Source organism: Cetorhinus maximus, chromosome 5, assembly GCF_964194155.1.
Source record: "Cetorhinus maximus chromosome 5, sCetMax3.hap1.1, whole genome shotgun sequence".
Lineage (NCBI taxonomy): Eukaryota > Metazoa > Chordata > Chondrichthyes > Lamniformes > Cetorhinidae > Cetorhinus > Cetorhinus maximus.
The window spans coordinates 146,759,242-146,784,257 of record NC_135883.1 but is presented as its reverse complement, the minus strand read 5'-3'; the positions used below and the strand labels follow the sequence as shown (position 1 = coordinate 146,784,257).

General features: G+C 42.8%; 1 protein-coding gene across 1 annotated transcript in view; it reads right to left on the bottom strand.

Annotated features, from left to right (window-relative positions):
- tpcn3 (two pore segment channel 3) overlaps positions 1–12,243 on the bottom strand; it is a 55,190-nt gene extending 42,947 nt beyond the window's left edge. Inside the window, exon 1 of the mRNA XM_078542641.1 lies at positions 11,961–12,243. Coding sequence (XP_078398767.1) covers positions 11,961–12,092 — 132 coding nt within the window. The 5' untranslated portion in view covers positions 12,093–12,243. The remainder of the gene's footprint in view (positions 1–11,960) is intronic.
- Between the last annotated feature and the right edge of the window lie 12,773 nt (positions 12,244–25,016).

Sequence of the window (25,016 nt, the reverse complement as noted above, 5' to 3'; positions counted from 1 at the left end):
CAGTGCATTCCAGGCCTTCACTGCGTGGAAAAGTTTTAACTCATGTCACTATTGCATTTTTTGGCAATTATTTTAAATCTGAGCTCTCTCATTCTCGATCCTTCCATGAGTGGTAACATTTTCTCCCTATCTCCTCTGTTCAGACCTGTCATCATTTTGACTCCCTCCATCAAATCTCCTCTCAGCCTTCTCTTCTCCACGGAAAATAGTTCCAGTTTCTCCAATCTCTCTTCATAACTGAAGTTCCTCATCGCTGGAACCATTTGCACAATTTTTTTCTGCACTCTCTTGAATGTCTTCACATGTTTCCCAAAGTGCGGCACCCAGAACTGGATGTAATAGTCCAACTGAAGTCAAACTAGCATCTTATACAAGTTTAACATAACCTCCTTGCTCTTGTAGTCTATGTCCCTATTAATAAAGCCTAGGGACTGTATGTTTTATTAACCGCTCTCTCAACCTATCCTGCCACATTCAATAACTTATGCACATATGCACCCAGGTCCCTCTGCTCCTGCACCCCTTTTCGAATTGATTCCCCTATTTTATACTGTCTCTCCATATTCTTCCTACCAACATGAATCACTTCACATTTCTCTGCATTGAACTTCATTGACCACTTGTTTGCCCATCCCACCAACTTGTTAATGTCCTTTTGTAGGACTACACAATCCTCCTCACAATTCACACTGCTTCTGAGTTTCATATCATCCACAAATTTTGAAACTGTGCCATGTACACCAAGATCTAGGTCATTAATATGAATGGGGAAGGCGGCACATTGAGGAGCCAGAAAAAGTTTGCTCTGGGAATGCAGCAATTGTCTCCATTTGTTAGTTTCAGCCTTTAAATCAAATCAATTTTTGTTTCCTCTTTGCTTTGATAACCTTGAGGCAGAAAGACAATCATTATCTAAGGTGTTACATATATACTTTTTTAGGTAGCATATTCTCTATGTGTAGGCTTCTAACCCAAATAAAGATTGAAGCTCAAAGGTTGCCAGTATTTTTAAAAATAGGGTAAAAGTGTTAACTAGTTGCTGGACTGACCTTTGCTCAGCAAGTTTGTCAGTTGCAAGATTATCAATGTTTTACAGCAATTATGTTACAAAAGCGAAACAGTTCTAATGTCTAGCATTGGAAAGTTTTGGGAGAATTCACTTATGATGGTAATGGATTAGAGGGCATAGGGAGAGAGAACGAAAATAAATAAATAAAGTCTCAATTTGGTTCATCTTCCCTTTAATTCCCCCATCCCAAGTACCCTCTTTCAGTTAAAAGAAAAATGTTGAATAAGCAGGCTACTGTATCTTTGTCGCAAAGGATCTACAAACTTGGCATCGCTCAGTGCGGTACAGGACCATACTAGTCCACAGGTTTCTAATTTAGATCGCTGCTGTGTGTGGAGCTAGCTGATTTCAGGATAAAGCAGAGTTCAGCAGGGTTGCAGTGCTGCTGGCATGGGGATGGCAGGTGGGAAACAAAATACAGGGTTTCAAGTTCCTTTCTGCCATTGGTGCTTAGGACTTTTAAAAAAAAAACTACAGTGGGAGTTGTCTATAGGCCTCCAAACAGTAGCGGTAAGGTAGGGGCAGCATTAAACAGGAAATTAGAGATGCATGTAATAAGGGTGCTATCATGGGTGACTTTGATCTACATATAGATTGGGCAAACCAAATTAGTGATTATACTATGGCGGATGAATTCCTGGACTGTGTATGAGATGTTTTTTGAAATCAGTATGTCGAGGTACCAGCTGGTTCCGGCTATCCTAGATTTGGTACTGCATAATGAGAAGGGGTTAATTAACAATCTTATTGTGCGGGGTCCTTCAGGGAACAGTGACCATAACATAATAGAATTCTTCATTAGGATGGAAAGTGAAGTGTTCCAATCCGAAACTAGGGCCCTAAATCTAAGCAAAGGAAACTACAATGGTATGAGGGGAATGTTGGCTACGATAGATTGGGGAACTTCATTAAAAGGCGGATAGACAATGGCTAATATTTAAAGAACAAATGTATGCATTGCAACAGTTATACATTCCTTTCTGGTGCAAAAACACAACAGGAAAAGTGGCCCAACCATGGCTAAGAAAAGAAATTAAGGACAGTATTAGATCCAAAGAGGAGTCATATAAAGTTGCTAGATAAAGTAGCAACTTCAAGGATTGGGAGGAGTGTGGAATTCAGCGAAGGAAGACCAAGAAATTGATTAAGGAGGACCAAGAGATTGATTAAGAGGGGAAAAAAGGAGTATGAAAGTAAACTTGAAAGGAACATAAAAGCAGACTGTAAAAGCTTCTATAAGTACATAAAAAGAAAAAGATTAGTGATGACAAATGCAGGTCCCTTACAGTCCGAGATGGGAGAATTTATAATGGAGAACAAGGAAATGGCAGAGCAATTAAACAGCAACTTTAGTTCTGTCTTCACAGAAGAAGACACAAATAACTTCCCAGAAATGTTAGGGAACCAATGGTCTAGTGAGAAGGAGGAATTGAAGGAAATTAATATTACTAATAAAAAAAGTGCTGGAAAAATTAATGGGACTTAAAGCCAATAAATCCTTGGGGCCTGTTAATCTACATCCTAGGGTGCTAAAGAAGGTGGCCATGGAAATAGTGGATGCATCAGTTGTCACCTTCCAAAATTCTATAGATTCTGGAACAGTCCCAACAGATTGGAGAGTGGAAAATGTGACCCCACTGTTTAAAAAAGGAGGGAGGGAGAAAACAGGGAATTACAGACTGGTTAGCCTAACATCAGTAGTAGGAAAATGCTACAGCCTATTATAAATGATGAGATAACAGGATACTTAGAAAATATCAACAGGATTAGATAAAGTCAACATGGATTTATGAAAAGGAAATCATGTTTGACAAACCTACTGGAGTTTTTTTAAGGACATAACTAGCAGGATAAGGGAGAACCAATGGATGTGGTGTATTTGGATTTTCATAAAGCTTTTGATAGGGTCTCAAATAAGAGGTTAGTGTATAAAATTAAAGCACATGGGATTGGGTGTAATATTTTGGCATGGATTGAGAATTGATTAACAGACAAGAAACAGAGGGTAGGAATAAATGGGTCTTTTTCCAGAGTGACAGGCAGTGACTAGTGAGGTACTGCACTACTGTTTGGGCCCCAACTATTCACATTTTATATCAATGATTTGGATGAGGGAACCAAATGTAATATTTCCCAGTTTGCTGACAGCACAAAACTAGGTGGGAACGTGAGTAGTGAGGAGCATGTTAAGAGGCTTCAAGACAATTTAGACAAGTTGCGTGAGTGGGCAAAAACATGGCAGTTGCAGTATAATGTGGATAAGTGCGAAGTTATCCACTTCGGTAGGAAAAACAGGATGACAGAGTATTATTTAAATAGTGATAGATTGGGAAGTGTTGATGTACAAAGAGACTTGGGTGTCCTTGTACACCAATCACTGAAAGCAAGCATACAGGTGCAGCAAGCAGTTGGGAAGGTAAATGGTACACTGGCTTTCATTGTAAGAGGACTTGAATAAGGAGCAAGGATGTTTTACTGCAGCTATACAGGGCCCTGGTGAGTATTGTGTGCACTTTTGGTCTCCTTGCCTAAGAAAGGATATACTTGCCACAGAGGAAGTGCAGCGAAGGTTCACCAGACTGATTCCTGGGATGACAGGATTGTCGTATGAGGAGAGATTGGGTTGACTAGGCCTGTATTCACTGGAGTTTAGAAGAATGAGGGGGGATCTCATTGAAATGTATAAAATTCTGACAGGGTTGGACAGACTAGATGCACGGATAATATTTTCTCTGGCTGGTGGGTCTAGAACAAGGGGTCACAGTCTCAGGATATGGGGCAGGCCATTTAGGACTGAGATGAGGAGAAACCTCTTCACTCAGGCGGTGGTGAACCTATGAAATTCTCTACCACAGAAGGCTGTGGAGGCCAAGTCACTGAATATATTTAAAGAAGGAAATAGATAGATTTCTAGACTCTAAAGACTCGAAGGGAATGGGGAGAGACCGGGAGAATGGCAATGAGATAGAAGATCAGCCATGATCATATTGAATGGCGGATCAGGCTCCAAGGGCCAAATGACCTACTCCTGCTTCTATTTTCTATGTTACGTGAAAGGTGCAACCTAAATGAAACCAGTTGTTGCTCCCAAAACTCAAGATGTCCATGCGCTTCTGTGCCATTCTCCAGGAGGTAGCTTGATTACCATTCTTCGTATCAGCCTTAGGGTGTTATTTGGACAAATTAAGAACTGGGAGAAACAGAAATGCAAGGTAGCTGGGAAAGAAGTGGGATGGAGCTTTGCTGCTGCCAACTTGTAATTCAATGACAAATTTAAATGTGGAGTCAACCAGCATCTTTTTCGGGACTCAATAAAGCTGGAACAACTGACATAACATAAGGCAGTTTATTTGTTCTAATTATCTAAACTTACAATATTACGAATGGCAAATGGCAGCCAAATCACTCCTGTATAGCATTTGTTTGTCACACCACGACTGATATCTGTACGACAGTGGTGTGTAATCAGATGACAAATACTCCTTCCAACTGCTTAACCCTCAAGCACTGATTCGAACAAGGCATTTCCACATATGTTGCTTATTAAGCACTCTTGGGGCCCCAATCTTCCTGCTGCTGCAAACTTCCATTGAATGTACTGAGCAAGCAAAGCTCGGTGTTCGGGAGGCAAGACAAAATGGCATATTTCAACCCCTAGGATAAAATGTGACAAAAGGGCAGCCAGATACATGGTACTCAATTAGAATTCTCTCCAAACCAAACTATTCTAATCATACAGAGTTCATTCCAGGCTCCTGTTCCATGCAAGGCAAGGATGTATTACCTCCACCCCTCAAACATCCAAGGCCCCAAACACTCCTTCATAGTGAAACAGTGATTTACTTGTACTTCTTTCAATTTAGTGCACTGTATTCGCTGCTTGTGATTTGGTCTCCTGCACATTGGAGATCAAAAGCAGACTCGGGAGTAGATTGTCATGGTACCCAATGGCACCAAATAAAATAGCCGCCGAGCGGGGAGGCCAAATGTCCCGCCTCCCCGTTCCCACCCTCAACCATTTTCAAGGGGATGGGGAGGGCGTGATCTCCAGAACCTGCCCGCACCCATGCAGAATGAAACTGACAGCATTGTGGGATCATTGAGAGCCACCCCTGGTAAGTTTCTTAATTTTCATGCAGAACAGCTTGACTTTAGCAGTTGTTGGGTTTAATACCAGCTGCATGGAGGTTCAAACCATGGATTCGGGGTGGGAGCGGTTAAAATATAGGTGTTTTTGCTTCCTTTACAGTTCATCATTAAATGCTGTAGCACGAGCTGCGTCTGTGTTCGGTAAGGTGAGTTATGACCGTGTATTGATTCGAAGGTGTAACTACCCCTTAAACAATACATTTGCCAGAGTGCTCCTTCTGCCAATTGGCAAGCTGTCAAAAATATCAATATTGTAAAGTGGAAAAGTTTTCCAATGAGTTAAATAATTTCATCTAATGGATAAAAAGTTGGGGTACATTTCTTGAATGGGTAGCCTACCAAGTGTAAATGCTTTATCTTTTCCAATTGTATTTATGTATTCATTCCAGATATCTACTGAGATAGCAGTTCTGAAGTCTGTTTATTTACTCGGAGTTTTATGGGCTATTGGCTGCAATCCAAATGCTTAATTGTCTAATTGTTTTACAAGTGTTTATGCAGGGAGTTTTATGGGCTATTCAACAGATTCCAACTGTTATAATAGAGCTTGCAAGTTTGGTTATAAAGTGGATAATAAGTGAGAGGGTAGGTTTAAAGTGGTCTAAAGGTTCAACTGTATATGGGCTGATTGCCTTGGAAGCACCAGGCAGAAGTTTTTTGGAAATGGTGGGCCGTTTAACCTGCCTGCTCTGGATTTGGCCCACCTCCACTCCTGTTTTAGTAGTATGCCCGCCTCCAGGCCACTTAGGGCCTGGACCCCCAGATGATTCCGTCTGCTGGTAGTCTCAAGATGGAGGTGGGATCGCGATGGCAGGATTAGTCCTGCCTCCCAAATCCTCCCTTCCAACATAAAAATTCAGCACTGGGTGACTATGCTGCAGAACACTTCTGTTTAGTCTGGAAGCATGACTCCTAGCTTCATGTGGCTTATCATTTCAATTTGGCCTGCTGCAGTGTTCTAATGAAGCTCAAGGAACAGCAGCTCATCCTTCAAATGAGCACTCTACAGCCTACTGGACTCAACACTGAGATCAACAATTTTAGATCATAACCTCTGCTTCCATATTGTTTTTTTTCTGTTGGTTCAGTTTTTCTCATTTCTTTCTTTACTTTGCATTCAGACAGTTGCTATCCAGCCATTCACATCTCATCTAGGCACATCTTTTGTTCCTTTACTTTATCCATTAACACTGCCTTGGCTATTGCACCATACAACATTTTGTCGTTTAATCTCTGCTGCCCTCCACCCTATCACAGACATTCCCTTTTGTTCTTCTTCCCCCTTTCACTTACTCAAAACCTATTACATATCTAACTTTCTTCAACTCTGATGAAAAGTCGTCAACCTGAAACTTTATCTCTGTTTCCTTCTATAGTTGCGGCCTGACCTGCTGAGTACTCCCAGCATTTTGCTTTTATTCCAGATTTCCAGAATCTGCCATGTTACTTTTTAAAATCTTGCTCCAAACAGTTGGACACGCCTGCTATAAAAGTGTAAATTTATTCTTTAGCATTCCTTTAATTATCCACTGAGCCAATAACATATTTGGATTCATAGACATTGATTTGAAATTGTTATTCTAACAAAATAATTTCTACGACATGCTCAAAATGCAAGGTAAGTACAAGTGCCCAACTAAAACCTGATTCATTGCTCTGGTGCCTCACTCCACATCACCATGCTACACATTCCACTATACTGGTTTGGCTTTGATCCTCAGATTCCATATCAAATTATTCTCTTATCATTCTCACATGTTCCTTGTTTTGAAGCAGAGGATGGTCAGGGGTGGGTGGGATCAGTGGTCAAGGGTGAAATGTCTAAGGCTTCATGTTCTCTGAAGCCCCACACCAGATGGCCTTGGAGGGGCTACTCTCTTGACGGTCTCTGAACTAAACAATAATTCCTTGGTGATGAGTATTGAAGAATCACAGAATTGTCACATCACAGGAGGATGCCATTCAGCCCATCCTGTCTGCACAGACTCTCCAAATGAACAATTTACATATTGCCATTTCCCCGCCTTCCCCCTGTAACACTACCCATTCTTCTTTTTCAGATAACAATCCAATTCCCTCTTGAATACTTCATTGAACCTGCCTCCACCACACTCTCAGACAGTGCATTCCACATCTTAACCATTCCCTGCATGAAAAAGCTTCTCCTCATGTTGCCATTGCTTCTTTTGCCAATTACCTTAAATCTGTGCCCTCTTGTTCTTGATCCTTCCACTAGTGGAAACAGTTTCTCCCTCCTCCCTTCTCTATTCTGTCCAGGCCTCTCAAGATTTTGAATATCTCTATCAAATCTCCTCTCAACCTTCCCTTCTCCAAGGAAATCTGTCCCAACTTCTCCAATCTATCCACCTAACTGAAGTTCCTCATCCCTGAACCATTCGCATGAATATTTTCTACACTCACTCCAATGCCTTCCTGTAAAGTGTGGCACTCAAAACTAGACAGAATACTTCAGTTGAGGCCAAACCAGTGTTTCATACATGTTTAACATAAACTTGTTGTTCTTGTAATCTGTGCCCTATCAATAAAACCTTGGATACTGTATGCTTTACCAACTGCTCTCAATCTGTCCTGCCAACTTCAATGACTTATGCACATATGCACCCCAGTCTCTCTGTTCCTGCACTCCCTCTACAATTGTACCCTTTATTTTATATTGTCTCCCTATGTTCTTCCTACCAAATTAAATCATTTCACACTTCATTGCATTAAACTTTAACTACCACTTGCCTGCCCATTCCACCAACTTGTCTATGTCCTTTTGAAGTTCTACACTATCCTCTTGTGTTTCATATCATCCCCAAATTTTGAAATTGCGCCCTGTACACCAAAGCCTAGGTCATTACTATGTATCAGGAAGAATAAGGTTCCCAACTTTGGAGAACTGAACTACAACTCCAACCCGAAAAACATCCAATAACCACTAACTGTTTCCTGTTACTCAGCCAATTTTGTATCCATGTTGCTACTGTCCCTTTTGTTCAATGAGCTCTAACTTTGCTCATGAGTCTTTTGGGCAGGACTTTATCGAACACTTTTCGGAAGACCACGTACACCACATCAACAACATTAGTCTCATCAACCCTCTCTGTCATCTCTTCAAAAATCTCTAGCACATTAGTTAAACATGATTTTCCCTTAACAAATCCAGGCCGGCTTTCCTTAATTAACCCGCATTTACCCAAGTGACTATTAATTTTGTCCCAAATTATTGTTTCTAGAAGCTTCCCCACCGCCAAAGTTTCAATAAACGTTTAACATTTGCAATTCTCCAGTCCTCCAGCACCATGTGAATCCAAGTAAGATTGGAATATTATGGCAGTGCCTCCGCAATTTCCACTCTCACTTCCTTCAGTATCCTTGGCTGCATCTCATCTGGTCCTGGAGCCTTATCAACTTTAAATGCAGACAGCCGATCCAATACATCCTCCTTATCAATATCCACAGGACAGATGTGCAGCTAAAACTTCTGCACTAGAAGTAACTACAGAAATGGTATCAGCCATGGTTAAAGAACCTAATGTGGTTAACGTTGTAGGCAGAGGGGGAAAAAAAGATAGAGGGGCCAGTTGTGAACAAAGCTGACAACTTCCATCATTAAAGGTAACAAAGCTGAAATGACATATTCTATAGAGATTCAACTAATTCAGACACTATCACCCAGCCCCACCTATTAGTCACCCAACTCCAATCTTCAAACCCACTTGCTATTACGTATGCTCACTCAGTTGCCAGTGTTAAAACATCTAAAAAACCTCTCATCCACAAAATAAAACCAGAAGGTATATTGATCTGCATCATAGTGAATAAAAATTACGTAACCTCTTTAAACAGGTAGAAGGTTTACTGATTCCATAAAATTAAGAATCTCAACATGGATCCCCATGGTATTAATATTTTTGAGGCATTCCTTTCACTCATTCATTGTAGGGGCCTTCATTCATTGTGCTTACACAAACTATCCAGCTTCTCAGTGATTTGGTACATTACCGTTTTTCTCAGTCCAAGTTTCTTTCATTTTGCATTATTTCTAAGCTCGGCAGCCCCCTCCATATATGTTGCCTCTTCTATTTCCATTCATACTTGGCACACACCAGGCTTTATATCACCTCTGGCTATTTCTCCTTTGCCTGCACCATCATCTCCAGTGTACTTCCTGAGGCCATCCTTGGTCTCATCTTCATTGTTCATGACATACATGTTAACTCTTCTTAATACCATACAGCAGCATTCAGTCTGCTTCTACAGGTGTGCTCAAGATATATTGCTCTACCTCCTCTATGAATCTAAAGATGCCATTGTGATGTTTTCCAACTGCCTGACAGATATTAAGATCTGGAGGAGCTAAAGCTTACAAATGTCCACAAGACAAAAACCAATGCTCTTTGGCACCCACCAGTACCTGGTCTTGATTCCACGGTTTCCCCAGAAGCTAACTTTGCTAGAATCAGAAGTTGCAGAAATTTGGCAGACTGCTCAACACCTATGATCATTACTAAGATTAAACTCTTCTAGCTCTACAACATTGCCCACCTCAATTTCCCCTATACCCGTGGCAACCCTAAGGCAACGCATGCCTTCATCAACCCCAAGGATCATTTCCACAATCCTCCCTAACACCTAGTCTATAGTCTACAAATAGTGAAACATCCCCAGTACACATTCTCATCTGCGCCAAGTCAGCAGCCCCTTCACCCTTCCTTGTATCCAGCTAATGAATTGAAAAATTTACAACCTTGCTTTCAGATCCTACTACAATCACCTTTGCCCAGCCCTACCTTCTTCTTCAAGCTTAAGGACCTGTGCAAGCTTTCTGCTCCTCTACCAGCAAGCTCTGTCCCCACTGCTGCACCACTTCATTCTGGTCCTTGATGGCTAGCTTCTTCTACCTTGCCACCTGTTTCCCTTTCAACAGTCTCATACCAATTTTTCCTCCTGCTCTGTTCCAATTTCTTTGGCTCCTTCTGTGCTATGAAACAGCCAAACATCTTCCAGTACATGAAGAGTACTATAGGAATTATTGAGTTATCATATAATGGTTACAATATAGAAGGAGGCCATTTGGCCCATTGTGTTTGTGCCAGCTCTCTGCTAGAGCAATATACCAAGTGCCACTCCCACACCTTTTCCCCATAGCCCCGCAAATCTTCTGATCCAATTGTCTTTTGAAAACCATGGTTAAAACTATCTCCACCACACTGTTAGGCAGTGCATTCCAGATCATAACCACTAACCACCTATAAAAGCTTTTCTTTATGTTGCCATTGCATCTTGTCCAGCAGCTTAAATAGGTGTTTTCTGGTTCTTGACCATTCCACCAATGGGAACAGTTTTTCCCAGACCCCTCATGATTTTCAACACCTCGATCAAATCTCTTCTCGACCTTCTCTTCTCCAACCCATCCACGTAACAGAAGCTCCTAGTCCCTGAAACCATTCTTGCAAATCTTTTCAGCAATCTATCCAATATCTTCCCATCCTTTACCGTCACCGTGTCGGGCTATTCACAAAATTGCCTCTTAAGTCAGCACTATGCTTGCATGTACCCAGATGGTGATACTTGCAACTGTGGTTGCACTGAAGAGTGATGGAGAAAATTAGCCCAGTCTCATCCCTTGGTCAATAGCTGGCCATTAGTACAGTCCTTCTCTGTGGATGGAACAGACGGAGCACAGCAGGCATTTGGCCACTTTCACGAGCTTGTGCTCCTTTAAACATGGTCCACAGTTGGGATCCACTGGGTCAAAATCCTGGAACTCCCTTCCTAACAGCACTGTGGTGGATGCACCTACACCACATGGACTGCAGCTGTTCAAGAAGGCAGCTCACCACCTCCTTCTCAAGGGCAACTGGAGACAGGCAATAAATGCTGGCCCAGCCAGCGAAGCCCACATCCCGTGAATGAATTTTTAAAAAAGTCCAATCTGCCCGACTCGTGAGCAGCGGGTGGGATCTAGATTCCCAGATCAAATGAATTCTTCGAAACAAATCCTGCCCAAGAGATGGGATCACCTTAATTCACTCTGGACCGGGGCGGGGGGTAGTTATTGGTCAGTTGGAAGATACTCCGCCAGAAGCAAGACAATTACAGAGTAAATTACATGAATTTCATAATATATATGAAATTTATACTTGTGAGTTCAGCCTGAATGACAAAAACAAGCCTCCCGCCGACTTATAGTCAACCAGGCGGTGCTGGTAATAGTCATTACTTGCGAAGTACCTTTCTACCACTGTTTAAACTTCTGACTTTTAAACTATACAGATGAACGTGCCACTTTCACACTCAAATTGGGCAGGAAACCAGCTTTTAATAAATTGCATGGTCTGCAAAAATTATCCCTATTTTCAAACCAAAGCAAAAAAAAAACCCCCGCTCCAGGGTTATCGATCCATCGATTTGGATCTTTTATCGCTGTCGAAACAGACTTTCCCGGGGCTAGCCGAAGGGAAGGAAGGAAGGAGAGAGGGAAGGAAGGAGGGAGAGAGGGAAGGAGAAAGGGAAGGAAGGAGGGAGAGAGGGAAGGAGAGAGGGAGGGAAGCAGCTAGTCCAACCACCCACCCCCCCCAAAAAAAAATCTTCGAAGTGATTGCTTGGCATTGAAAACCAAACACAAGTATTACAGGGGGGGGGGGGGGGGGTAAAATATGCAACAAAAAGAAACGCCACTCGACTTATTTGCTTATTCAACCTTGTTTCAAATATTGAATGAGAGGCTACTCACTTCATCATCGATCGTCGGCTGACTGGAGTGTTGCTGAATTCCCTGAAACTTTTCCCTGACATTTTCCTCAGTCTTTTCCGGCTTGTCCAATGCCCCTTGATCTTCGACTGCGGTCGGCATGTTGTTCGACATCGTCCCTCAGACAGACGACCGACTTTCTGATCGGAGAACACCCCCTCTCACCGCCCACCCCGGGAGGGAGCCCGTCCGGCGAGAGGAGCGACAACACACAAAACAAGAGAGGCTTTTTTTTTTGTTGTTGCGCTGATTGCACTTTCCGTCCGACAAGAGAAAAAAAAAAGTGGGGCTGGGTGGCTAGGGGGGGTGAAATCTTTTACTCGTGTTTCCTATTGTCAGTTTTCCTCCTGTTTATTTTCACGCGTGCTATCGGTTTGCGATGCCTTGTTTTTTTTTTAAAAGTTGCCTATTTGTCAGCTTAAAAAATAAAACATCATGTGAGCGCACGACTTTTTTAAAAAAAAGTTGACAATCCAGCTGTCATGTGATAATGGGGAGGCGGGGGGGGGGGGGTTTAAAAAAAAAAGCAGCGGAAAATGTGCGGAGAGGATATATATTTTTCCCCTCTTTCTCCCCGGAGAGTGGGATGTGGAGCTTTAGATTAGTTGTGCTCCTCTGTCGCGGTTTGCAAAACGGAGCCAATATTGAAAATAGATCTTTTGCTGTATTAATTGCTGTAGAGAGCACAGCTTGCACACATGTTGTTGTACTTGCGTGTTGGCAGTCAAAACTTCGTACTCCCAGACAGAATAACAGTCGGCGCGTTTTTCCTTTAAAATGTAAAGACTTAACTCGAGTGGCACATGATATATTTAATTGGATATTACTAATTTACTAAAGTGTACGTGCGTATCTACTCCTGTCCAAATGCACACAACTATAATACATGCATTAGAAATAGAGTCTTCGTTACTCCCCTGGAAATACATGCACATACAAATGAGTTATTGTCTAACTGCAGCGTCTGGAACAGTGGAGAGTCTTAAAATTAACCTGGTGTATTCTCCTTCAGTGACTGATCTAATTCGCAATGCTCAGTTTGGCTTCTGCCAGGACCACTAAACTCCAACCTTCATTAATGCCTTGGTCCAAATATGGAGAGAAGAACTCAGTTCCAGAGTTGAGGCGAAAATGACTGCCCTTGACAACTCTGCAGCATTTGACTGAGTGTGGCATCAAGGAGCCCTAACACAATTGATGTCAATGGGCATCGGGGGAAAGCTACCCAGTGGCTGTATTCATATCTAGCACAAAGAAAGATGATGTGATTGCTGGAGGCCAATCATCCCAACTCCAGGACATTGCTGCAGGAGTTCCTGAGGGCAGTGCCCAAAGACCAATCATTTTCATTTTTTAAATCAATGATCTTCCTTCTGTCATAAGTTCAAAAGTGAGGATGTTCGCTGATGACAGCAGTGTTCAGTTTTATTCACAATTCCTCAGATAACGAAATGTGCCAGCGTACAGCAAGACCTGGACAACATTCAGATTTAGGCCGATGAATGACAAGTAACATTCTTGCCACACAATTGCCAGGTATCTCCAACCACCTCCCGTTGACATTCAATTCCATCAGCATTGTCAAATCCTCCACCATCAACATCCTGAGGGTCACCATTGAGCAGAAACCTAACTACATAAATGATCTGGCTACAAGAGCAGGTCAGAGGCTGCAAATTCTGTGGCAAGTGAGTCACCTCCTGATTCCCAAAACCTTTCCACCATCTATAAGGCGCAAGTCAGGAGTCATCCACTTGCTTGGGTGAGTGCAGCTCCAATAATACTCAAGAAGCGTGACACCATCTAGAACAAAGCAGCCTGCTTGATTGGCATCCCATTTACCACCTCAAACTCCCTCCACCACTGGCACACTGTGCCTGCAGTGTGTATGACCAACAAGAAACACTACAGCAATTTGGCAAGACTTCTTCAACAGCACCCCCGCCCCCCCCCCCAAACTTGTGACCTCTACTACCCAGAAGGATAACGGTAGCAAGCACATGGGAACGCCACCACCTGCAAGTTCCCCTCCAAGGCACTCACCATCTTGAGTTGGAAACATATTTCCTTTTCATCATCACTCGGTCAAAATCCTAGAACTCTCTAACTGACAGCACTTGCAGGAGTACCTTCACTACATCGACTGCAGTGTGGACAGATTGCAACAGTTCAAGAAAGCAGTTCACCGGCACCTTTTCAAGGGAGATTTGGGATGGGCAAAAGATGTTGGCCATGCTAGCGATACCCAGATCCTAGGAATGAATTTTTTTAAAGTTTGATAAATGAATTGAGACGGAAACTCATTTCAGAAACTGCTAACGTGGTACAATTAAAGTATCCTTTCACTAAACTGCTGAGAGAAATGTTGCATATTGCCAACATTTGTTTTAAGTTTTTCTTAAAGGTTTTCAATTACCTTTTAGTTATTTTTAACTCTCCTTAAAATGTTGAGTTATTTCTTAAGTATGGTTCAAACATTGAATGCCCTTCAGTGCGTGGCCCAAGTGACTATTCATGTGTGAGTTTTGATTGTGTGTGGACATTCAGCTAAATCATGCAGGAGAGCACATCCTGGACTGAGCTGATTCATGTTCCAACACCTGCACCTGGGTTCCTGGATGAATTCCTGGATCGTGCTCAGGAATGAAAACTCCAGTGTATTTATTAATTTTGCTTCCAATCTCCACCCCTCCATCATTTTCACATGGTCCATCTCTAACACTTCCCTTCCCTTCCTTGATCTCTCTGTCTCAATTTCTGGTGATAGACTGTCCACCAATATCCATTACAAGCCTACCGACTCCCACAGCTACCTCGAATACAGCTCCTCACACCCCGCTTCCTGTAAGGGCTCCATCCCATTCTCTCAGTTCCTTCGCCTCCGTCGCATCTGTTCTGATGATGCTACCTTCAAAAACAGTTCCTCTGACATGTCCTCCTTCTTCCTTAACCGAGGTTTTCCACCCACGGTCGTTGACAGGGCCCTCAACTGTGTCCGGCCCATCTCCCACGCATCAGCCCTCACGCCTTCTCCTCCCTCCCAGAAACATGATAGGGTCCCCCTTGTCCTCACTTATCACCCCATCAGCCTCCGCATTCAAAGGATCATCCTCCGCCATTTCCGCCAACTCCAGCATGATGCCACCACCAAACACATCTTCCCTTCACCCCCCCGGCGGCATTCCGTAGGGATCGTTCCATCCGGGACACCCTGGTCCACTCCTCCATCACCCCCTACTCCTCAACCCCCACCTATGGCACCTCCCCATGCCCACGCAGAAGATGCAACACCTGCCCCTTCACTTCCTCTCTCCTCACCGTCCAAGGGCCCAAACACTCCTTTCAAGTGAAGCAGCATTTCACATGCATTTCCCCAAACTTAGTCTACTGCATTCGTTGCTCCCAATGCGGTCTCCTCTACATTGGAGAGACCAAACGTAAACTGGGCGACCGCTTTGCAGAACACCTGCGGTCTGTCTGCAAGAAAGACCCAAACCTCCCTGTCGCTTGCCATTTTAACACTCCACCCTGCTCTCTTGCCCACATGTCTGTCCTTGGCTTGCTGCATTGTTCCAGTGAAGCCCAACGCAAACTGGAGGAACAGCACCTCATCTTCCGACTAGGCACTTCACAGCCTTCCAGACTGAACATTGAATTCAACAACTTTAGATCTTGAACTCCCTCCTCCATCCCCACCCCCTTTCTGTTTCTTCCCCCTTCCTTTTTTTTCCAATAATTTATATAGATTTTTCTTTTCCCACCTATTTCCATTATTTTTAAATCTATACTTTTAATGCCCTGTTAGTCTTTCCACCCCACCCACACTAGAGCTGTACCTTGAGTGTCCTGCCATCCATTCTTAATTAGCACATTCGTTTAGATAATATCACCACTTTCAACACCTCTTTGATCCTTTTGTCTGTGACATCTTTTGATTATCTGCTCCTATCACTGCTTGCTTGTCCCTACAACCACCCCTCCCAACTTCTCTCCCCCCACCCCCCCACCTTAAACCAGCTTATATTTCACCCCTCTCCTAATATTACTCAGTTCTGTTGAAGGGTCATGAGGACTCGAAACGTCAACTCTTTTCTTCTCCGCCGATGCTGCCAGACCTGCTGAGATCTTCCAGGTAATTCTGTTTTTGTTTTGGATTTCCAGCATCCGCAGTTTTTTGTTTTTAACTCCAGTTGATTGTCTACTTCTTTAGTTAAGGGAACGAGGAATTGTAATGCTCTTATCACTGCCCAGCTAAGATCAATTAACTCACCGCAGGTCAAAGACCAAACCTGGGAGCTTCTTGATCTGCGTGGGTCAGCTACACACTGGATAAACTCATTGCTATTGGGAAACTAGGCCAGTTTTACATCTTTTATCAGACACCTGATGAGATTTAAGAGAGCCTGCTTTTATTTTTAATTCATGTGCAATGTCTTGCTAATCATTTGCATCTCATTGGACCATTACCTGAGATTGACAGACCCCATGTTTACTTTTGCCAACGTTTTGTTGAAAATCTCATTCCCTGTGTACCACTCTATGAACTAGAACTGTCTAAGTCATTCTGGGATTTTGCAATTGACTGATCCCGAAAATCACAACTACTGTTAAAAAATAAACTTTCTCATTCCTCTACATGGGCAGTTAAATGAAGCTGGTTTGTGAGAGTTAAGTAAGTATACATTGAACTATTTTGATTCAACAATTTTAATATGAAACAGACTCTGGGGATATGCCATAGACAATTATTAAAAATAAAGCATTAGAAAACTGACCTAAAAAGAAATAAGGAGGTTAAGTAGGAACAAGAAAGTTATTTTAATAAGGTACTTCGAGCAACCAAACATAAATTGGGAAAACCAATGTGATTCAAAGTCCAAATACAATACAATGTAAAACAAATTGTTTATGTATTCCTCAAAGACTGAATCAGAGGATTAAGTGACCAATAATAATGGTTTGGGGATTTGATGTTCCCTTGTGTTCACTATGATAAGTGGATTTCACCACCTTACAATCTGGCGTGTATCTTTTATTGCCCAGTATCTAGTTACCCATAAGCTTGCCCTGGGGATCAATAGCGAGAATCCTTGCTCCATGTACCACCGATCAATGGTGATGCCACATGCTCACTCTTCTGTTCATAGAAAACAGACTGAAAAGCACTCTTGGCAAAACATCAATATGGGGGGAGGCAGTGGTGTAGTGGTATTGTCACTGGACTAGTAATCCAGAGACCCAGGGTAATGCTCTGGGGACCTGGGTTTGAATCCCACCACGGTAGATGGTGGAATTTGGATTCAAAAAATAATCTGGAGTTAAGAGGCTAATGACCATGAAATCTTTGTAGATTGTTGTAAAAACCCATCTAGTTCACTTTAGGGAAGGAAATCTGCTATCCTTACTTAGTCTGGCCTACATGTGATGACAAATGTGGTTGGCTCTGAAATGGCCTAGCAAGCTACTCAGTTGTATTACAATTGCTAGAAAGTCTATGAGGAATATGGACTGCAGGGATTGCAAGAAGGCAGCTCACCACTACCTTCTCAAGGGCAATATTAAAAAAAAATCAACCATCAGCGTGCCTTCAGAAGGGGAAGAACCTGCCTGATCAACATTGACTTTCTTTGATGGTGACAGCCTATAATGTGGTGTACCTAGACTTTCAAAAAGCATTTGGCAGCATTTCACATGAAAGACTACTAGCTAAGATAAATCCATTGGGGATTCATGGTGAATCTTGGAAATGGATACCAAATTGGCTGAAGTGTAGAAAACAAAGGATACTTGTTCAAGGAGTTATGCCACGGTGGCGCTAATACTGAATCGAATGCCTTGGGGTAGTTTCCCATTAGAACTTTTGACTAAAGCTAGTAATGCACGTGATTTCATTAATGTCTTAGAGTGTTAACTCTTTGTGTTTATATTCTGGAAGTGCAAATATTGGGATGTATATGTAAAACTTGGACCTGTGTATATATCCCAATATTCTATTGTCCTTTCAACAGAGTTGTGCCTTCAATATTTTCTCAACTTTTTTTTCCAGATCCATCTAGCGACTAACTTTTTCATTTTTAAAATTGTATTAGTGCCTTATTTTTCAATTAATTGCCACCTGACATTGATTTCAAAATCATGAGGGGTCTGGACAGAGTAGATAGGAAGAAATTGTTCCCATTGGTGGAAGAGTCGAGAACCAGAGGACATTGACTTAGGGTTAATGGCAAAAGAACCAAATGTGACAAAAGGAAAAGCTTTCTACGAGCATATAATTCGGCTCTGGAATGCACTGTGTGAGAGTGTGGTGGAGGTGGAATCAGTCATGGCTTTCAAAAGGTAATTGGACAATTATCTGAAGAGAAGTCTGCAGGGCTAGCTAACATAAATAAGGCCCTGAGCTAGTGTATTTTTTAAAGGGAGTAACTAGCTTAATCGAGAGGGATGTCATGGCAGGAGAACTCAGACCCGTGATATGCTCCTCCTGCAGGATGTGGGAAATGAGGGACGGTTCCAGCGTCCCTGGTGACCATGCATGCAGAAGGTGTGTCCAAATGCAGTTTCTAGCTGACCGGATTTCGGAGCTGGAGCTGAGGGTGGACTCATTGTGGTGCATCCACGATGCTGAGCAAGTCGTGGATAGCACGTTTAGCGAGGTGGTCACACCGCAGATGAAGATTACACTGGCAGAAAGGGAATGGGTGACCATCAGGAACAGTAAAAGACTCAGGACGGTAGTGCAGGAGTCCCCTGTGGTCATCTCCCTCTCTAACAGATATACCGCTTTGGATACTGTTGGGGGGAATGGCCTCTCAGGGGAAAGCAGCAACAGCTAAGTTCACGGCACCGAGGGTGGCTCTGCTGCTCAGAGGGGCGAGAGGAAAACAAGTGGCAGGGCCATAGTGATAAGGGATTCAATAGTTAGGGGCACAGACAGACGCTTCTGTGGCCGCAAACGTGAATCAAAGATGGTATGTTGCCTCCCTGGTGCCAGGGTCTAGGATGTCACGGAGCAGCTGCAGGACATTCTGGGGAGGGAAGGTAAACAGCCATTGGTACCAACGACATAGGTAAACTAAGGGATGAGGACCTGCAAGCTCAGTACAGGAAGTTAGGAGATAAATTAAAATGCAGAACCTCAAATGTAGTCATCTCAGGATTACTCCCAGTTCCACGTGCTAGCGAGAGCAGGAATAAGAGGAATAAGTGGCTGGAGAGATGGCGTAGCCGGGAGGGATTCACATTCTTGAGGCACTGGGACCAGTTCTGGGGAAGGTGGGACCTGTACAAACTGGACGGGCTGCACCCAGGCAGAGCTGGGATCAGTGCCCTTGCGGGGGCTTTTGCTAGTTCTGTTAGGGAGTATTTAAACTAGTGTGGCAGGGGATGGGATCGCAGGAGTAGGATCAGATTGGTCAGATTCAGATCAGAAAAATGGAGGTAGAACATTAACTAGGGACGTTGTGATAGACATGGAGTTACAGGAGAAGCAAAGTTTTAAAAGTTTCCAGCAAGGGAAATTGACGGGGTTAAACTGTTTATACTTCAATGCAAGGGGTATTACAAACAAGGTAGATGAGTTAAGGGCACAGATAGACACATGGCAGCAGGATGTCATTGCTGTAACAGACACCTGGCTAAAGGAGGGACAAAACTGGCAGCTTAATATTCCTGGTTATAGAGTCTTCAGACACGATAGAATAGGAGATAAAAAAGGAGGTGGTGGGGTAACACTAATGGTTAAAGAATCAATTCCAGTTGTGAGAAGGGATGATATACTAAATGGGTCAACAAACGAGACTTTATGGATTGAGCTTAGAAATAAAAAAGGGGCAGTCACACTACTGGGAGTATACTACAGACCCCCAAATAGTGAAAGGGAGATAGAAGAACAAATATGTAGGCAAATTTCTGCTTGTAAGAACAAGGGGGCAATAATAGTAGGAGATTTCAATTACCCTATTATCAACTGGAATTCAAACAATATAAGGGGCACTGAGGGAGAAAAATTCATGCAGTGTGTCCAGGAAAATTTTTTCAACCAATTAGTGACAAACCCAGTGAGAGGAGATGCAATTCTAGACCTAACCTTGGGGAACGAAGAAGGGCAAGTGGGTGAAGTGACAGTTGGCGACCATATTGGGGACAGTGATCACAATTCAGCTAGATTTAGCATTACCATGGAAAAGGACAGAGATAAGGCAGGAATAAAAGTCTTGAACTGGGGGAAGGCAAATTTTGCAGAAATGAGAAGGGACTTGGCTGAGGTGGACTGGACAGCACTGCAGGAGGATAAAACTGTGGAAAAACAGTGGGAAGCACTAAAAAGCGAGATCCTAATTGTACAAAGTAGACATGTCCCCTACAAAAATAAGAGTGGTACTGCCAAATCTAGACCTCCCTAGTTGTCTAGAGGAATACAGGGGAAGTTCAAACAGAAAAAGAAAGCGCACAATTGGCACAAAGAACTAAGCACTGCAGATAGCCTAGACGAATATAGGAAGTGCAGGGACGAAGTAAAAAAGGAAATAAGGAAATCAAAGAGAGGACATGAAAAAAGATTAGCAAGTAAAGTTAAAGATAACCCAAAGATGTTTTACCAATACATTAATGCTAAAAGGTTAGTTAAGGAAAAAGTGGGACCTATCAGAGATGAAGATGGAAACTTGTGTGTAGGTGCAGAGGCTGTGGGAAGGGTTTTGAATTAATATTTTGGCTCCGTGTTTACAAAGGAAAGGGAGGGTGTAGCTATAGTAGTCCAGGAGGAACACTGCGAAATATTGGACGGGATAGTCATAAAGAGAGAGGAAGTCCTCGAAGGGTTGAAATCCTTGAAAGTTGATAAGTCACCAGGGCCAGATGGATTGTTTCCCAGGCTGCTGAAGGAAGTCAGGGAGGAGATAGCAGATGCTCTAAGGATGATTTTCCAATCTTCACTAGATACAGGGGAGGTACCGGAGGACTGGAGAAATGCAAACGTAGTTCCATTGTTTAAAAAGGGATCAAAGGAAATGCCAAACAATTATAGGCCAGTTAGTCTTACATCGGTGGTGAGCCAATTAGTAGAATCAATCCTGAGAGATAGGATTAACTGTCATGTGGAAAGGCATGGACTAGTCAGGGTTGGTCAGCATGGATTTGTTAAAGGAAGGTCTTGCCTCACAAATTTGATTGAATTCTTTGAGGAAGTGACAAGAAGGGTTGATGAAGGTAGTGCAGTGGATGTTGTGTACATGGATTTTAGCGAGGCATTTGACAAGGTCCCACATGGCAGATTGGTCAGGAAGGCAAAAGCCCATGGGATTCAGGGTAATGTGACAAACTGGATAAAAGGTTGTCTTTGTAACAGGAAATAAAGGGTAATGTTTGATGGATGCCCTTGCAAATGGAAAGTTGTCTCAAGTAGTGTTCCACAGGACTCGGTGTTGGGACCCTTGCTGTTTGTGTTATATATTAACGATTTGGACATGAACGTGGGGGGCATGATTGGGAAATTTGCAGATGACATAAAGAGTGGCCGAGTAGTGGATAGTGTAGAGGATAGCCATAATCTCCAAAACGATATAGATGGGTTGGTGGAGTGGGCGGTAAAGTGGCAGATGGATTATAACATAGAGAAGTGTGAGGTCATACATTTAGGGAGGTCAAACAGTTACAGGGATTACAAAATAAATGGGAATATACTAAGAGGGGTAGATGAAGTGAAAGATCTTGGTGTACAAGTACACAAGTCCCTGAAGGGAGCAGTTCAAGCAGACAAGGTTGTAAAGAAGGCATATGGCATGCTCTCCTTCATTGGCAGAGGTATAGAATATAAAAGTAAGGATATAATGTTGGAATTGTATAAAACACTGGTGGGATTAGAAAGGACACCTGGGTGTCCTTGGGCAAGATGGGTCGAATGGCTTCCTTCTGTGCTGTAACTTTTCTATGGTTCTATGGCTATGTGGGGAAAAGGCAGGGGAGTGGGACTAGGTGAGTTGTTCTTACAAGGAGCTGGCACTGACACGAGTCTAATGGCCTCCTTCTGCATGGTAAACATTCTGTAACTTGATGATTTTCTCTTTTTATTGCCATGTATTGATTTTAGTGAATTTCATTTGTTTTTCACAAAGTACCGATGGACCTTCCCGTTCATGCATCATTTAAAGGCACTTCCTCTAGATTGATGCACTGGCTATTTTCCTATTTTTAGTTCTGAGAGCACACCTCAATGTTATCACTAGAAGTTGGTGTGGTTTACACACTTTCGAAAGGCATTTGATAAAGTGCCACGCAACAGATGTGTGAGCAAAGCTAGAGCTCGTGGAATAAAAGGGACAGGAGCAGCATGGACACAAAATTGGCTGAGTGGCAGGAAACAGAGAGTGGTGGTGAACGGTTGTTTTCGGACTGGAGGAAAATTTATGGAAGGGTTCCCCAGGGGCTGGTATTAGAACCTCTGCTTTTCAGGTATACAATAACGACCTACCTAGATTTGGGTATACAGGGCACAATTTCAAAATTTGCGGATGGCATGAATCTTGGAAGTATTGTGAACTGTGAGGAGGAAAGGGCTAAACTTCAGGAGAACATAGAAAGGCTGGTGGAATGGGCGGACAGGTGGCAAATGAAATTTGATGAGAGAAGTGTGAAGTGATTCACTTGGTAGGAAGAACAAGGAGAGGCCATTTAAATAAAGGGTACAATTATAAAAGGGGTGCAGGAGCAGATGGACCTGGGGATATACCCTACTTGTGCATCATTCATTGAAGCTGGCAGGACAGGTTGAGAGGCTAGAAATTCTGCTGTGAATGACTCATCTCCTGGCTCCCCAAAAGATGTCCGTCATCTACAAGGCACAAGTCAGGAGTGTGATAGAATACTCTCCATTTGCCTGGATGAGCACAGCTCCAACAACACTCAAGTAGTTCAACACCATCCAGGACAAAACAACCTGCTTGATCGGCACTCCGTACACCACCTTAAACATTCACGCCTTTAACCTGCTCAGTGTATGCCATCAACAAGATGCACTGCAGAAACTCACTGACTCTCATTCAACAGCACCTTCCAAACTCATGACTTCTACCACCTTGTAGAATAAGGGCATCACGTGTGGGAACACCATCATCTGCAAGATCCCCTCCGGGACACACCGTCCTGACTTGGAAAAAAACCTCCATTCCTCCACTGTTGCTGTATTAAAATCCCGAAACTCCCTCCCTAACATGATGGCGTGTTTACCTACACCACAGGTACTGCATCAGTTCAAGACGGCGGCTCACCAACAACTTCTCAAGGACAATTAGGAATGGGCAATGAATGCTGGCCTTGCAAGCTACAATCACATCCTGTAAGTGAATAAAAGAATAAGTCTCTGGGGTCTATTGAAATCCACATTTGATGACGTGATGAATTGCAGGTTTCAATAAACACACTCAAAGTCTACAGCATTGTTATCCAATAGGTTTTCAGTTCTCACCAAACTTGTGATCAGGTCACCATATGCAACATATACAATATTAGTAAAACGAATGCGATATTCTTTAAAAAGAGGTTAGATGATTTAAACAATCAGCAAACAAGACCAATACACTCACTGTCAGAGCCAGGAAAACAGCTTCAAAAGGGTTTTGCAACCTGACTGTTCTGTAAAGCAAGCCTACTGTGTACACTCTCAAAGGGTTGTGACAATCTGTTCACTGAAGTGTCCTGTTTCTGACAGTGTGCTCCAGTTTGTTTCAAAAAACAAATATCTTCAAGAGTAACCTGATTCTATTTTATCAGAATTGGTGTGTTATGAAACTCAGGGATGAAAAGAATCGACAAATCTCTACCTATAAGCTTCTGCACTCCTCTTGCATTGCTTATGCTCTGTTACCTGCCATTTCCAAACACAGCATCCAAACATTTTATAGACCATTGGCTCATGGCTAAACTCCCATAATCTCTCCTTGTTACACTCTATCCCTTTCAATTCCTCATTTCAAAAAAATCTATTAAGATGAAAGCTGAGCACATTTAGAAGTTGCTGCACCGGCCCAGCTTGCCAAAATTGCACATTTCAACCCTCATTAGCAGCCATGCATCACTGTCCGGTCATTCACATACCTCAACTATTTTGCAAAAATTTCCAGCCAACTAAAAAATGCCAAACTCTTCAGTTAGCAGCTCCTTTATCACTAGATTCCACGAAAAAACGTTGAGAGCAATCATTTGGCTGTCCTTGTAGAAGTTAGAATGTTTACAGCACAGTGTCACGAAATTGTAATAATTTTCATAATGTTATTGTGATTTAATGTAAAAGTGGGTTAAAAGCGGGGTTCGGATTAGTTTCTCTTTGGGTATGGGGGAGGGATTTAATTGAATTGGAGACAGCTGGTCTGGAGGTTTTGAGTTATCAACAAGAAGCTAGGTTCGAAATGCTAAATGCATAAACATGGCTGAAGTTTTAGAATGTGAGGTGTAAGGAAGCTGAGAAAACTCATTTTGAATGTGACTATCCAAGGTATTATGTTGCTTTGTCTGGGTCTGTTTCAATCTTTTTGTTTTTACTGTTGCCTTAAAGGAGGTGTAACTGGGAGCCAGATTAATTAGGGGTTTTAGGAGTTATTATAATAGTAATTTGTAAACTTATGTATGTGCTTGAAATCTTTTCTTTTGTTAATATATGTTTAATTTAGTTTTCTAAAAACCTTTGAAGTCGCGGTAGTCTTATTACTTCTGAATTCAAGGCACGCATCTTGAAATAAAATACAAATTGCAAAACAGTTGTGACCGCACGATCAAGTTTCCCTTGTGGATTTGATCTGCCTGGCACACATCATCTGTCATGTCATAACAACAGGAAGAGGCCATTTGGCCAGTTGTGTCCATGCTGGCCCTCTGTAGGAGCAATTCACCTAGGCCTGAATTTTCAGCTTGGCGGGCAGGCATGATTGGCGGGCCTGGGAACGGTCAGGAAACAGACTGCCAACTGCGATTGGCCCCCGACCGCGATTTCACACTGGCTGACCAATTAACGGCCAGCCAGCGTGAAGTGTGCGCCGATACAATCAG